We start from the raw sequence: 12,483 nt of genomic DNA on the forward strand, positions 1-12,483 counted from the left end.
TTCCTATCCGTCCTCTTACTATTTAAAGACACCGGAAACACACTCTGCCCCAGGATGCCTCTAGTACTTATTCACTTATTCTCCAGCAAACCTTTGCAAAATATCCCGTGGGCATACGGGTGCCTCAGCTCCATAAGTGGACAACTAATGGGAATCGATTCTATTGCCGCCACAGAAGTCGCAAATTTCGAACTCAGGTCGTTAGGACTGGGAGAAGGCGTCCTTACCGGAGCCACTTCCCCAGCCCTTTAATTCTAAGAGTCTAATTCTGACTTAATTCGCCAACGCTTTAATTCTAAGAGTCACAGTCGAACTTTACACACCGCTCTCTGCCAGCTCACCTAGTGACCCCAGTCATTAGCAGACCACGAGCGCGACCCGGAAGGAGAACCTGCCCTTCCGCCTCCTAGTGGCCAATCACCGCTCACTCCCCTTATCACAGCCGGGGTGAGTCCCACTCTTGGGGAGCGGCCTCGGTTGGACCGGGGGGAGGAGGCGGCGCGTGCGCAGTGGTCCCGGCGGCCCTTCCGGTACGCCGGACGCCGACAGGCTGTACAGACGCGGGCACGCACACGAGCACGCACACCCTCCTCTCGTGCGGCCGCGGTTGTTCCCGCGTACATCAGCAGCGCTGTCACTTCGGCAGAGATGCTGCGGGCCTGTCAGTTATCTGGCGTGACCGTCGCGGCCCAGGTGAGCGTGGGGTTTCTCCGAGGGGGGCGCGTGGTCACGCTTTCTGCGGACTGCCAACGGACAACGTGAGAGAGGCACCCATGATGCGCACTCCCCAGGCAGAGGCGCCCCTAAAGTCCTAGAGCGGGAAACTGAGGCAAACCCTCTTGGGCTGTCGCTAAACTGGAATGACTAGAGGGTTATTGCTGAAGAAGCGGGCTGGGGTGTGGAGCGCGGGGAGGCGGGTGTGCGGCTGAGGCGTGGCTTCAGGGACCTGGTATCCAATCAGTACCTCTTTACTCCCCTCTCGGACCAATCCTGGCTGCCGGCGTCTGGGCCGCCAGTTGGGCACGTGATAGGTTTCCAATCGTGAAGGTCGGGGCGGGAGAACTACAATTCCCAGCAGGGATTGCTTCCCAGGGCTTGTTGCATCTTTAATAAGCAGGTTCCTGGGCTGGTGGAGAGACTAGGGGTCAAAATTGTAGTTAATCTGGGGATGGGCTCCCTTTGTTTTCGTATCGATAGCACCTTTGAGCTATTCTTACTCTACAGTAAAAGGTGAAAGACTTTTCATTTCTCGAGCTTAAACTTCTGGGGCTGAGGAAGGACAGAAGTCATGACCTTGTGCTCATTTCTAAGATTAGTTTGGGGATCAGTGTCTCTAAGCACTGGAGCCATGTCTGACATTCAGGTATCGTAGGCCTCTGATTTTGCCTCTGTTTAATTTTTCATAACTGTCAGTATAACTTTCTACAGTTGAAAATAAAAACCCCATTTCCATTACTCAGAGTTTTTAGAAAATTAATGCTGTGATGAAAGGTTATGAAAACACACTGCAACTTGAGCAGTAATTGGATAAAATCCCTAGACAGGGTCGTCCTGAGATGGTTGAAGTTAAGCAGTTTTGTTCTTTATTTTTGCTTTACTTCTTGTCCTTCAGCCTCTTGCACAGGGAAGTGAGCCCTATATTAGTTTTATATTGGTATTTATCCAACAGCACATATTAAGCACCCTGTAACAACAGTCTCGTTGATTATCTTCCGGTGTTTGTAGTAGTCTGTGCATTAGTGTTGTGGAGTCTCAGCCTAGAGTCCTTTGTTGAGAAATATTAGCCGTATCTTGAGTCTCATTTGTAGATAGTACTTTTTACTTCCTCCAAAATCATAATTAGCTAAATTCAGCCCCTTCAGGTGTTGTGCTAAATTCTTTGTTCTCTCCTGTGTCTTGCAGGTGGCTGCTCTCAGCTTTTAGAACCTGCTAACAATTTCTTGCCACAAGGCACTTAAAGGTCATTCATAACACCAAACATCAACATATTTGGTATTAGCTTGTGCTTCTGTCTTTGCCTTCAACATCTCTTCTCTTATTAATTTATTACTAGACTAGCCCTACCTGAGTAACTTCCCTAATTCAGATTTCTCTTTGGGTAGCTCAGTTAGAGACTAGAACATGAATGGTATTCTAGCTCTCAACCAACATTTTTTTTTTTTTTTCCGAGACAGGGTTTCTCTGTGTAGCCCTGGCTGTCGTGGAACTTACTCTGTAGACCAGGCCGGCCTCGAACTCAGAAATCCACCTGCCTCTGCCTCCCAAGTGCTGGGATCAAAGGCATTACAGTTACACTTTGGGTCAGCCAGGGGATTCTTCTATCCCACAAAATCCTTAAACTTCACAACTAGCCTGTGCCTGTGTTGTTTGCTGCTATATTTCCAGTAGTGACAGTTCCTGGCTCCTAATAGATGCTCAGTAAGTGTGACATGCTTGAGTGATCTATGATTTTTTTTCTCTTACTCTCAACAAGTACCCTGACTTTCTTTTAAACCCACTCCATAGGCTAGGGTTCTCTAGAGAAACAAAACTAATTGTTTACGTGCCTGCGTGCGTGCATGTTGGCAGACCAGACACTGAGGAAGCCAAGTGTAGTAGCAGTCTGCAAGCCAGCAATATAGAGACATAGGAGAGCAGCTGACATAGTTCCAATCTATAGGCACTATGCTAGAGAAGTCCTTTTTATTCTAGTCAGGCCTTCAGCTATTTATCTGGAGCTCACTCATGTTACAGAAGGCAATCTACTTAAAAAGTTCACCATTTTAATGTTAATCTTAACTACATGCCACATTCTCAACTACATCTCCCCTATATAATACTTGCAAGTAGTTATTTGCACATATCATACTCATTTGATTGAAGCCAAAATATTGAGAATTGGTCTTATAAGCTTTCTTTGCTTCCTTAAAAGCAGAGGGGAAGGAGCTGCAGAGATACTATGATTTAGAGTATTGGCTGCTTTTTTCCCCAGAGAACATGGGTTCTGTTCCCAGCAATCATGTGGCAGACAACTATAACTCCAGTTCCTAACAATCTGATTCCCTCTTCTGACCCTCGAGGCCTCCATATACTGCATGTACACGATGCACAGAAGACACATTGGCAAAACACCCACACACATAAAAACAAAAAATTAAAATGTCCTAATTCTGTTTGTAAATATAATATTTCAACAGTGTTTTCTTCAGTTACTGTAAAGAAATTTATTTAAAATGTTTTTCTTTTTCTTTTTTTATTTATTATATGTAAGTACAGTGTAGCTGTCTTCAGACACCAGAAGAGGGCATCCGATCTCATTACAGATGGTTGTGAGCCACCATGTGGTTGCTGGGATTTGAACTCAAGACCTCCAGAAGAGTAGTCAGTGCTCTTAACTGCTGAGCCATCTCTCCAGCTTTAAAATGTTTTTCTTGCAGTCTATTTTGATCGTATTTTCTTTTCCCTCAGCACTTCTCCAACCAACTTCATGTTCTCTCTCTCTCAACAAAACAAAAAGCCAGGAAAACAACAACAAAAAAAGAACTTTAAAAACAACAAAACAGGGCTGGTGAGATGGCTCAGCGGGTAAGAGCGCCGACTGCTCTTCTGAAGATCGTGAGTTCAAATCCCAGCAACCACATGGTGGCTCACAACCACTCATAATGAAATCTGATGCCCTCTTCTGGTGTATCTGAAGACAGCTACAGTGTACTCATTTATAATAATAATAAATAAATTTAAAAAAAAACAACAAAACAAAACAAAAAAAGGAATGAAGTCACAAATAACAAAAAAAAGCCCCCTACCCTCCTACAAACATGGAATCCATTTTGTGTTGGCTAATTCTCCTGGGCATGGGGCTGTCCTGGAGTGTAGTTGATATATCAAATTGGAGAAAACAAAATTTTCCTTTCCCAGGAAGTATCACTTACAAATAGCTTCTTGGTTAGGGATGGGACTTTGTGGCTCCCCTTTTTTTTTTTTTAAAGATTTATTTATTTTGTGTATATGAGTACACACTGTAGCTGTACAGATAGTTGTGAGCCTTCCTCTGGTTGTTGGGAATTGATGTTAGGACCTTTGCTTGCTCTGGTAGACCCCGCTGGCTCAGTCCCTGCTCTCTCCTGCCCAAAAATTTATTATAAATAAGTACACTGTTGCTGTCTTCAGACATACCAGAAGAGGGCGTCAGATCTCATTACAGGTGGTTGTGAGCCACCATGTGGTTGCTATGATCCGAAATCAGGACCTTCAAAAGAGCAGTCGGGCTGGCGAGATGGCTCAGCGGGTAAGACCACTGATTGCTCTTCCGAAGGTCCTGAGTTCAGATCCCAGCAACCACATGGTGACTCACAACCACCCATAATGAGATTAGACGCCCTCTTCTGGTGCGTCTGAAGACAGCTGCAGTAAATTATGCAGGAGCGAGCGGGGCCGGCAGAGGTCCTGAGATCAACAGTAGCCACACACATGATAGCTCACAGCCATCTGTCCAGCTACAGTGTACTCATACACATAAAATAAGTAAAAATAAAAATCTTTTTTAAAAAAAAAAAAAAAGAGCAGTCAGTGCTCTTACCTGTTGAGCCATCTCTCCAGCCCATATCTTCTTCTCAATGCTGAGATTTGGTCTACTTTAAACCTGTGCAGGTCCTGTGGGTGTTGTCACAGTCTCTGTGTGTTCATAAATTTTACGTTGCAGTAAATACTATTTGGGGGGTTTTCTATCCTAGCTTACTTAGCTCATTTAGTTCCCAGATAAAAGACACAAAACCTTTATAATAAGCCTGAAAAGCACTAGAGCTGGGCAGATATCTGTGCCATTTTGTCTGTTTCCTTTTCAGTAACCCCAAGTTATAACTTCCATATTCCACCTGGGCCACTCATACTCCACCTGGCTGGCCTTCATGCCCATGCTCTCAAAATGGTGTCTACTGAGAATTCACTAGTCTTGTTGCAATTAGACCTTGGAATACAGAGTTTAGCACTGCAATACATAGCAACCAACCAAACATCAATCAATCTTGTGTCTTGAAGAGGCTGTCTCCTTGGAGTTATCCACTACTTCTGGCTTTTAGGATCTTTCTGCTGCTTCTGCAAAGACCTCTTAAGACTTGAGGGGAGGGGTTTGATACAGATGTCCTGGTTAGGGCAGAGGGATCCAAGATCTCTCACTTAATGCACATTGTCCAGTTGTGGATCTCTTTGTTAATTACTGTTTATGGCAAGAAGAATCTTCTCTGATAAGGGTTGAGTGATGCTCTGGTTTATGGGTCATTGGGAGTCATTTTCTATGTTTGTTTAACTGAATAATAGTAGGGCCATGACCTATCTCAGGTTCTTGGCCACTTTAGCAGTACTGTGCATGGGTTTTGATTTCTGAGAGCAATGCTTGTTCATGGTGCACAGATATACATGTAGGCAAAACTCCATACACATAAAATAAAAATAAGTCTTTAAGGGAAAGAAGACAGACAGACTACTACTATTCTTGATAGTGAACCAAGCCAGCATGTTTAAGACCAAGACTGAGTTTATCTGTTAATGAAGTAGATTGTTGGTTTTTTTTTTTTAATTGGTGTGTTTATTATGTATACAGCATTTTGCCTGCATGTCTGTCTACAGGCCAGAAGAGGGCATCAGATTCCATTACAGATGGTTATGAGCCACCATGTGATTGCTGGGAATTGAACTCGGAACCTCTGGAAGAGCAACCAGTGCTCTCAACCTCTGAGCCATCTCTCCAGCCCAATGAAGTAGATTGTTAACTACACATGCTGCAAAGTAGTTCCGTAGGTCTGTGTAGCCCACTTTTTGCTTCTGCTCGTACTCCATCCTGTTTATTATTCTTCCTTTTCCTATCTCCTTACCTAAAGATCACCTCTAAAATGTTGGGCCTGGTCATCCAGTATAAGGACAAAAAGAATAGAGAACTGGTAAAGAAAAACACTTGGGAGAGATCAAGAGACCTAAAACACATTACTAAAAAAGAAAAAAAAAGTTTTTAAAAAAGATACATGTAAAAAATTCAAGGATGTTGAGGCCAGGGACTTCCAGGTGACTTTTATAAACACACTTATGTAATGTAGTGCACCTGAGTGAAAAGATGTAAAAGGTATCCCACATGTGTGAAGGGAGAACTTAAAAAGGATCAGATTTTGGTTTTGGTTATACTATGTGCATTAAATGAGAAATCTTGGCTCACCCTGCCGTAAGTAGGACAGAAGGACACCTTGGAGGAGGTGTGTCACTAGGAGTAGGCTTTGAGGTTTCAAAAGCTCAATCTGTTCAGTTAGCCTTCTCTGCCTAGTGCTTGTTGACCAGGATAGAAGATCTCAACTATTACATGATGCCTTCCTGCACGCTGCCATGCTCTCTGTGATGAAGGTCATGGATGCACCCTCTGAAACTGTAATGTCATGGTATGTCATTATAGCAATAGAAACATAAAAGATAAAAGGTTACTCAAGAAGGAAAATACGAGGGACTATTTTAACTTTATAAGATTCTGGTATGCAGAAAATGCAAAGAACTCTTATAATAAACAAGAAGATAACTCAAAAACTTTGTAGGAGCCTTGTGATGGTGGCACACACCTTTAATCCCAGCACTCTGGTGGCACTGCAGACAGATCTCTGAGTTGGAGGTCTAGTCTACAGAGTGAGTTTCAGAACATCCGGGGCTACACAGAAAAACTCTGTCTTGGAAAACAAAAACTGTATAGGACTTGAGTAGCAATTTATGCAAAGCCAGTATATGAAACACATGGAAAATTTCTCAGCATCATTGATCCCAGGAGTTTCAAGTCAAAGCTAAATGAGGTACTCACTCACCAGCTCTTGAGATTTTTGAGTATAATAATAAAATGTTGGTGGGAACATAAATTGACTGGAAAGAAAATAAATTGCGTGGAAGTATAAATGTGCAGCTCCTTTGGAAAACAATTTGGAAATCCTGGAACAGAAGGCAGTCAGTATATTGTATGATTTCCTTTCTAGGAATTATCCCGAATAGACATTCATGAAACAAAAGGCTGCCAGGTGTTAGAAAAGAGGGAAAAGTGGCAGGAGGGATGTGTGACGCTTAATAGAGTCTAGGTTTTCTTTTGGATTGGTGAAAACTTGCTGTGATTTCTAGAACTTGGTGGTGGTGTTGGTCATTATTGAGCCTTGTTAATAGACTGTATACAATTAAGTGGTTCAAATGATGAATACTTAGTGAACTTTACCAGACACAGAAATAAAACCTAGTGGGTATTTGCAGATGGTTAGAGAGGCAAAGTTAGACAAACACTTCAAACTTAGGGAGTCAAGGACAGGACAGTATGAGGGTTTTTTTTTTGTTTTTTTGTTTTTTTTTTTAAACGAGGCAATTGTAACTAGTTTAAATCTATCAAATTTGCTTAGTTCCTTGAATTTCAAACAATACTGTTTTGGAGCAGGTAAAAGCACCTGCTGCTAAGCTTGATGGTCAAAGTTCAGTCCAAGTGAACCACATGGGAGGAGAGAAACGACTCTACTTAGTTGTTCTCTGAACTCCATCTGTTGTGGCTTGTGCACATGTATATACATACAAATAAATAAGTGTAATGAAAATGTATTTTGGTTAGGCTGGAGAGATGGCTCAGTGGTTGCTCTTTCGAGGACTTGGGCTCAATTCCCAGCACCCATAAGGTGGCTCACAACTATCCATAACTCCAGCTCTAAGGGATCTGATGTTGCCTTCTGCTCTGTATGGGCACTAAGCATGCACATGGCTGGCATGCATACATACATACATGCTGATAAAAATACATATAAAACAAATTGAATAAATTCTAACAAAATTTTAAAAATTGAAAAACATTTTTTAAAAATACAGTTCTGCTTAACTACAGCTATGTAACAAGTCCTTCTGCATCTGGGAAAAAGCAGGATTGTTCATTGCTTCTGTTCTAGGTCTTTCCTGGGATCATCTGGGCAATTGTTGTGTATTGACCCTTAAGACAGTGCCTAGGACTAGTCAGTTCCCACTTACTCTCCTGCTTGGCTGCTGATGCTGACTCAGCAGTGACTGCTGCCTTAGAACTCCTGCTTTTGGTATCTCTATGTTTTGGGAATTCCTCACAGCTTAGCAGCAGGTTCTGAGAACAGAGTCAGGCCAAAGCCAAGTCCATTTATGCTATAGTTTGAGAAGGCACAGAGCATCGTTTTCACTGCCCTCTGTCAGTGAATTATTAACCAAGCCTGCCCTTGTACCTTCCCCCACCCTACCCCTCATCCCTAAACCCTGGCAGCCACTATTTACTATTTCGATGAATTTGTCTATTCTGAATAATCCCCATAAAGGAAATCATATAATATCAGGGAAGGACACACAATTCATGTTTGATAGGTAGCAGTATATTTCTAAAAGAGCACTTGGCATGTCTGCATTGTTATAGTCGGTATTGCAAAATGCACTCAGCCCTATTTTTTTTTCAAGAAAAAAAATTTTTTTTTTTTGGTGACAGTCTAGAACAACTGATTCCCCCCCCCCCATACACACATATACAGTCAATATTGTGTAATGCACTCAGCCCTATTTTTTTGTGGGGGTGGGGGCTAGAGCAACTGATACTCCCTTCCCATTGCAGCCCTCTCTAAGATACAACAACAATTTTATTCCTATAGGACCAGGATCTTATCATTTTAACTAGATCTTAAAATGGATAAGATATCTTTGATATAGCCTTAAAGTTCTTAACCTCCTCCAGTTTGGTTTTGGAAACCAGAGAACTAAAGTTATCTATCTGCTTCCCATTCTATATCAGCATCTACTGGGGTGACAGGCACTGGACAATTTCTGTGGATAGTTTCTTTCAAAAAAGCAGACAGCTAGAGGAGCACAGCAGTCACAGTCAGTTTCAGAATAGATGCAGAATCTAGCTGGATATGATGGCTGATTCCTTGACTATAGTTCATTCCTGCTGCTTGGGAGTTTCTGTTCTCCTCTTTGGATTTTTGTTTTAATATCTTCTGTTGTTTCTCTAGAAAATGTAGACTGTTTGCACCTAAGTCCTAGTTATGGGTGGCTCCTTTTCTCTTGGAGCATCAGCACCTTTTTCATATTTTCTTTCTTTTGATGTTTTAAATTCAGTCTAGGTTGGTTTTTTTTTTTTTTTTTTTTTTTTTTTTTTTTAGTCTTGTATTGGTGGTTAGGTGTTTGTGTTGCTGTGACCAGATATCAAGGAAAACAACTTAAGGGAGGAAAGATTTATTTGGTTTACTGTTTCAGAGAGCTCAGTCCATACATAGCCTGTGGTCCATGGTGAAATGGACCATCTTAGGAATGGGGACAAACATTTGCTAGGAGGTTCTTACCTCATGGTGCACTAGAAGCAGATAAGACAGCCCAGGGTCATGCTCCCAGTGACCTATTTCCTCCAGTTAAGAAAGCTTATGGAAGGGGCTGGAGAGATGGCTCAAAGGTTAAGAACACAGGATGCTCTTCCAGAGGTCCCGAGTTTGATTCCCAGCAACCACGTGGTGGCTCATAACCATCTGTCATGGGATCCGATGCCCTCTTCTGGTGTGTCTTTAGGGAGTGACAGTGTACTCACATATATAAAAAATATTTAAAAAGAAAGCTTATGGAAAATCCCAGTGCCATTCAAAAAGTAAGTAACATATATGAATTTAAAATTGCCAATGAGTCATTCTCATCCTCTTTTCAAGTTAAAAATTGCTTGTATATGATTCTAGCATGTGGGAGTTGGAGGCAGAAAGATCAAGGGTTCAATGCTAATCTGGGCTATGTGAGACCCTGACTCACAAAACGATGGCAACAAAATTACCTCGGGCCAGCCAGATAGTCCTGGACAAGATGCTTGTGGTGCAAGCCTGAGCTTTGATCCTCAGGTCTCACATAGTATAAGTAAGAGAAATGGCTCACATAAGTTGTCCTCTGACCTCTACATACAGAGTGGAGTGTGTGTGGATGTGTGTGTTCTCAAATACATACATGCATATCTGAGTGTGTGTATATATAGACAATAAATAAATGTAATTTAAACATGAAAATTTAAAAAATTCAACAGCACAAAAATACTTAAGAAAAATTTTCTTCATTACTGTTTTTGAAGTTTTGGGGTTTGTTTTGTCTTTGCTTTTTTGAGACAAGGTCTTACTGCAGGTCCCAGGCTGACCTGGAACTTGTGGCCATCCTTCTTCAGCCTTCTAAGTGCTGGTGCAAAACTGTTTTTAAACATTCAGAAAAGTGTTTTGTGGTAGATTGATTTCTGAAAGTAAACTAATTTTTGTTTGAATACACCTTTAATAAAAGTATTTTTATCTGTATCATCAGTTCAAAAACTTCTGAGATTTATTTAAATGTTTTGCATTTTGAGGTGGTCTGGCTTTGTATCATGAATTGGCCTGTAGTTTGTGATCTTTCCTAGCCTGCAGTGTGCAGGGGTTACAGGTATGAGCCATCTTACTTCCAAATTCCTTTAATGTATTGATGTCTTCTCCTTTAGAGCTGTCTGTGTGGGAAGTTCATCCTCCGTCCACTACGACCATGCCGTAGATACTCCACTTCAAGCAGTTCTGGGTATGTGGCTTGTCTCCTTGCATCAAAGCTCTTTACTGTGCACTAATAATAGAGGTGTGCGTGCGTGCGTGTGTGTGTGTGTGTGTGTGTGTGTGTTTACTTTGAATATGGACATAGTTGCATAAACTAACTTTTATTAAGAAAACAGTATTTGGGCTGGAGAGATGGCTCAGCAGTTAAGAGCGCTGACTGCTCTTCCAGAGGTCCTGAGCTCAATTCCCAGCAACCACATGGTGGCTCACAACCATCTGTAATGGGATCAGATGTCCTCTTCTGGTGTGTCTGAAGAGAGCAATGGTGGTACACTCATATGCATTAAATAAATAAATCTTTAGAAAAAAAACAGTATTCAGTCATCAGAGGAAGGCTGACTGTAGTACAGTATGATTTTTCATTTATGTCTTAGTTTTTGTTTTTGAGAGAGGGTCTCTTGATATAGCCCCAGCTGTCCTGGAGCTCAACGTGTAGATCAATCTGGCCTCAAACTCACAAGAGATCTGCCTACCTCTACCTCCTGAGTGCTGGGCATCATCAATAATATATTTTTGAGCAAAACCACATTCACATAACCTTTAGTGTAAAATAGTGTTAAAATTGTTCTATTTCATTATTATTATTGCTCTCTTACTGTGTTTAGTTTATGAATTCAATCTTTATCATAGATATATAAGTATAAAGAAAAATACAGCATTTGCTTCTGGGGTTTTTGGAACAAATCCTCCCCACTTGAAGTAAGAGGGAACTCCTGTGTATACAGAAGCTTTGCTCTGAGATCTGAGGAGTCCCTTCTGCTACATCATTTTGGGTGAAGCTCTAATAATGACGCTCCTTTTGGTTCTTTGGTAACTGGGTGGCACAGAGCAGAGTCCTCTCTGCAAGTGCTTGTTTCTGTTTTATGGAAGTTCATTTAGGTCCCTCCTATAATGTTGTAAGTTTAAAAAGTGCTTGTTACTTCTATTGATGCTTTACTGTCTTCTTCTTCCAATTGGGACATGCTGAACAGGCCCTGAGCTATGTCTCTAGCTCAGTAATTTTCAAATTTAAATTTAATTGAATGTGAAGTCTTGCTTCGTAGCTCATGCTGGCTTTAGTCTCAGAGCAGTTTTCCTGCCTCAGGCTTTAGAATGTTAGAATTAGCTTTCTTTTTTGTAAAGAATTTACTTTATTTTTCTTAAGAAAAGCTTGTAGAGGAGCTTTGAAAGTCAGTGATTTGTGGGATTTCTGAGGAAATCTCAAAATTGCAAATATCAAGTTTTAAGGGTCAAATGAGAGACTGCTTCATTCTTTCTGTTGTAGTTACTATCTTTTAAAATTTTGTTATCTGTATGTAAATATTGTTATTTCATTTTACAGACACATTAAAAATGATTAAGAAAGAGTGGTTTGCAGCTGTGGTGTTACTCTTGGCTGCTGTGGTCTGAGTCCATGGTAGAGAAATGGAAGTGGGAAGATGTATAAGACTCAGTAGGAAAGCAGAAAGGGGAGCACAAGAAAGTATGATGTTTTTCCTATTTCCTTCTTCTAGGTTGACTGCTGGCAAAATTGCTGGAGCTGGCCTTTTGTTCGTTGGTGGAGGGATTGGTGGCACTATCCTGTATGCCAAATTTGATTCCCACTTCCGAGAAAGTGTAGAGAAAACCATACCTTACTCAGACAAACTCTTTGGGATGGTTCTTGGCTCTGCGCCTTATACTGTTCCATTGCCAAAGAAACCGGTAAGAATTTTAAACAGTATTTCAGTTTATGTTATAGAATGCTTTTACTCAACTATTTATTTTTGAGGGAGTTTTATGTAGCCCAGACTGGGCTTGAACTCCTGATTCTCTGGCTTCACCTCCTACGTTTGGGGATTACAGGAATGTACCATTATACCTGAGTATGAAATACTTCATCTGGATAGTACTATTTGTGTATAACTCACTGCAACTTGCCACA

The 12,483-nt window shown here is 41.4% G+C and overlaps 1 protein-coding gene across 17 annotated transcripts in view; it reads left to right on the top strand.

Moving 5' to 3' along the window:
• The first annotated feature begins 477 nt into the window (after positions 1 to 477).
• The window catches only part of Immt (inner membrane mitochondrial protein), a 42,756-nt gene continuing 30,750 nt past the window's right edge, over positions 478 to 12,483 (top strand). For 4 of the 17 annotated variants that reach the window (XM_031382146.1, XM_031382156.1, XM_031382154.1 and 1 more), the window contains exons 1-3: positions 483 to 693; positions 10,475 to 10,548; positions 12,074 to 12,263. In XM_031382146.1, the coding sequence (XP_031238006.1) occupies positions 649 to 693; positions 10,475 to 10,548; positions 12,074 to 12,263 (309 nt within the window). In that variant the 5' untranslated portion in view covers positions 483 to 648. Of the gene's footprint in view, positions 694 to 6,382; positions 6,402 to 10,474; positions 10,549 to 12,073; positions 12,264 to 12,483 lie in introns of those variants that run through there. The other 13 variants (XM_031382149.1, XM_031382150.1, XM_031382157.1 and 10 more) reach the window with 8 other exon arrangements.

This window comes from Mastomys coucha, unplaced genomic scaffold, assembly GCF_008632895.1.
Source record: "Mastomys coucha isolate ucsf_1 unplaced genomic scaffold, UCSF_Mcou_1 pScaffold20, whole genome shotgun sequence".
NCBI lineage: Eukaryota > Metazoa > Chordata > Mammalia > Rodentia > Muridae > Mastomys > Mastomys coucha.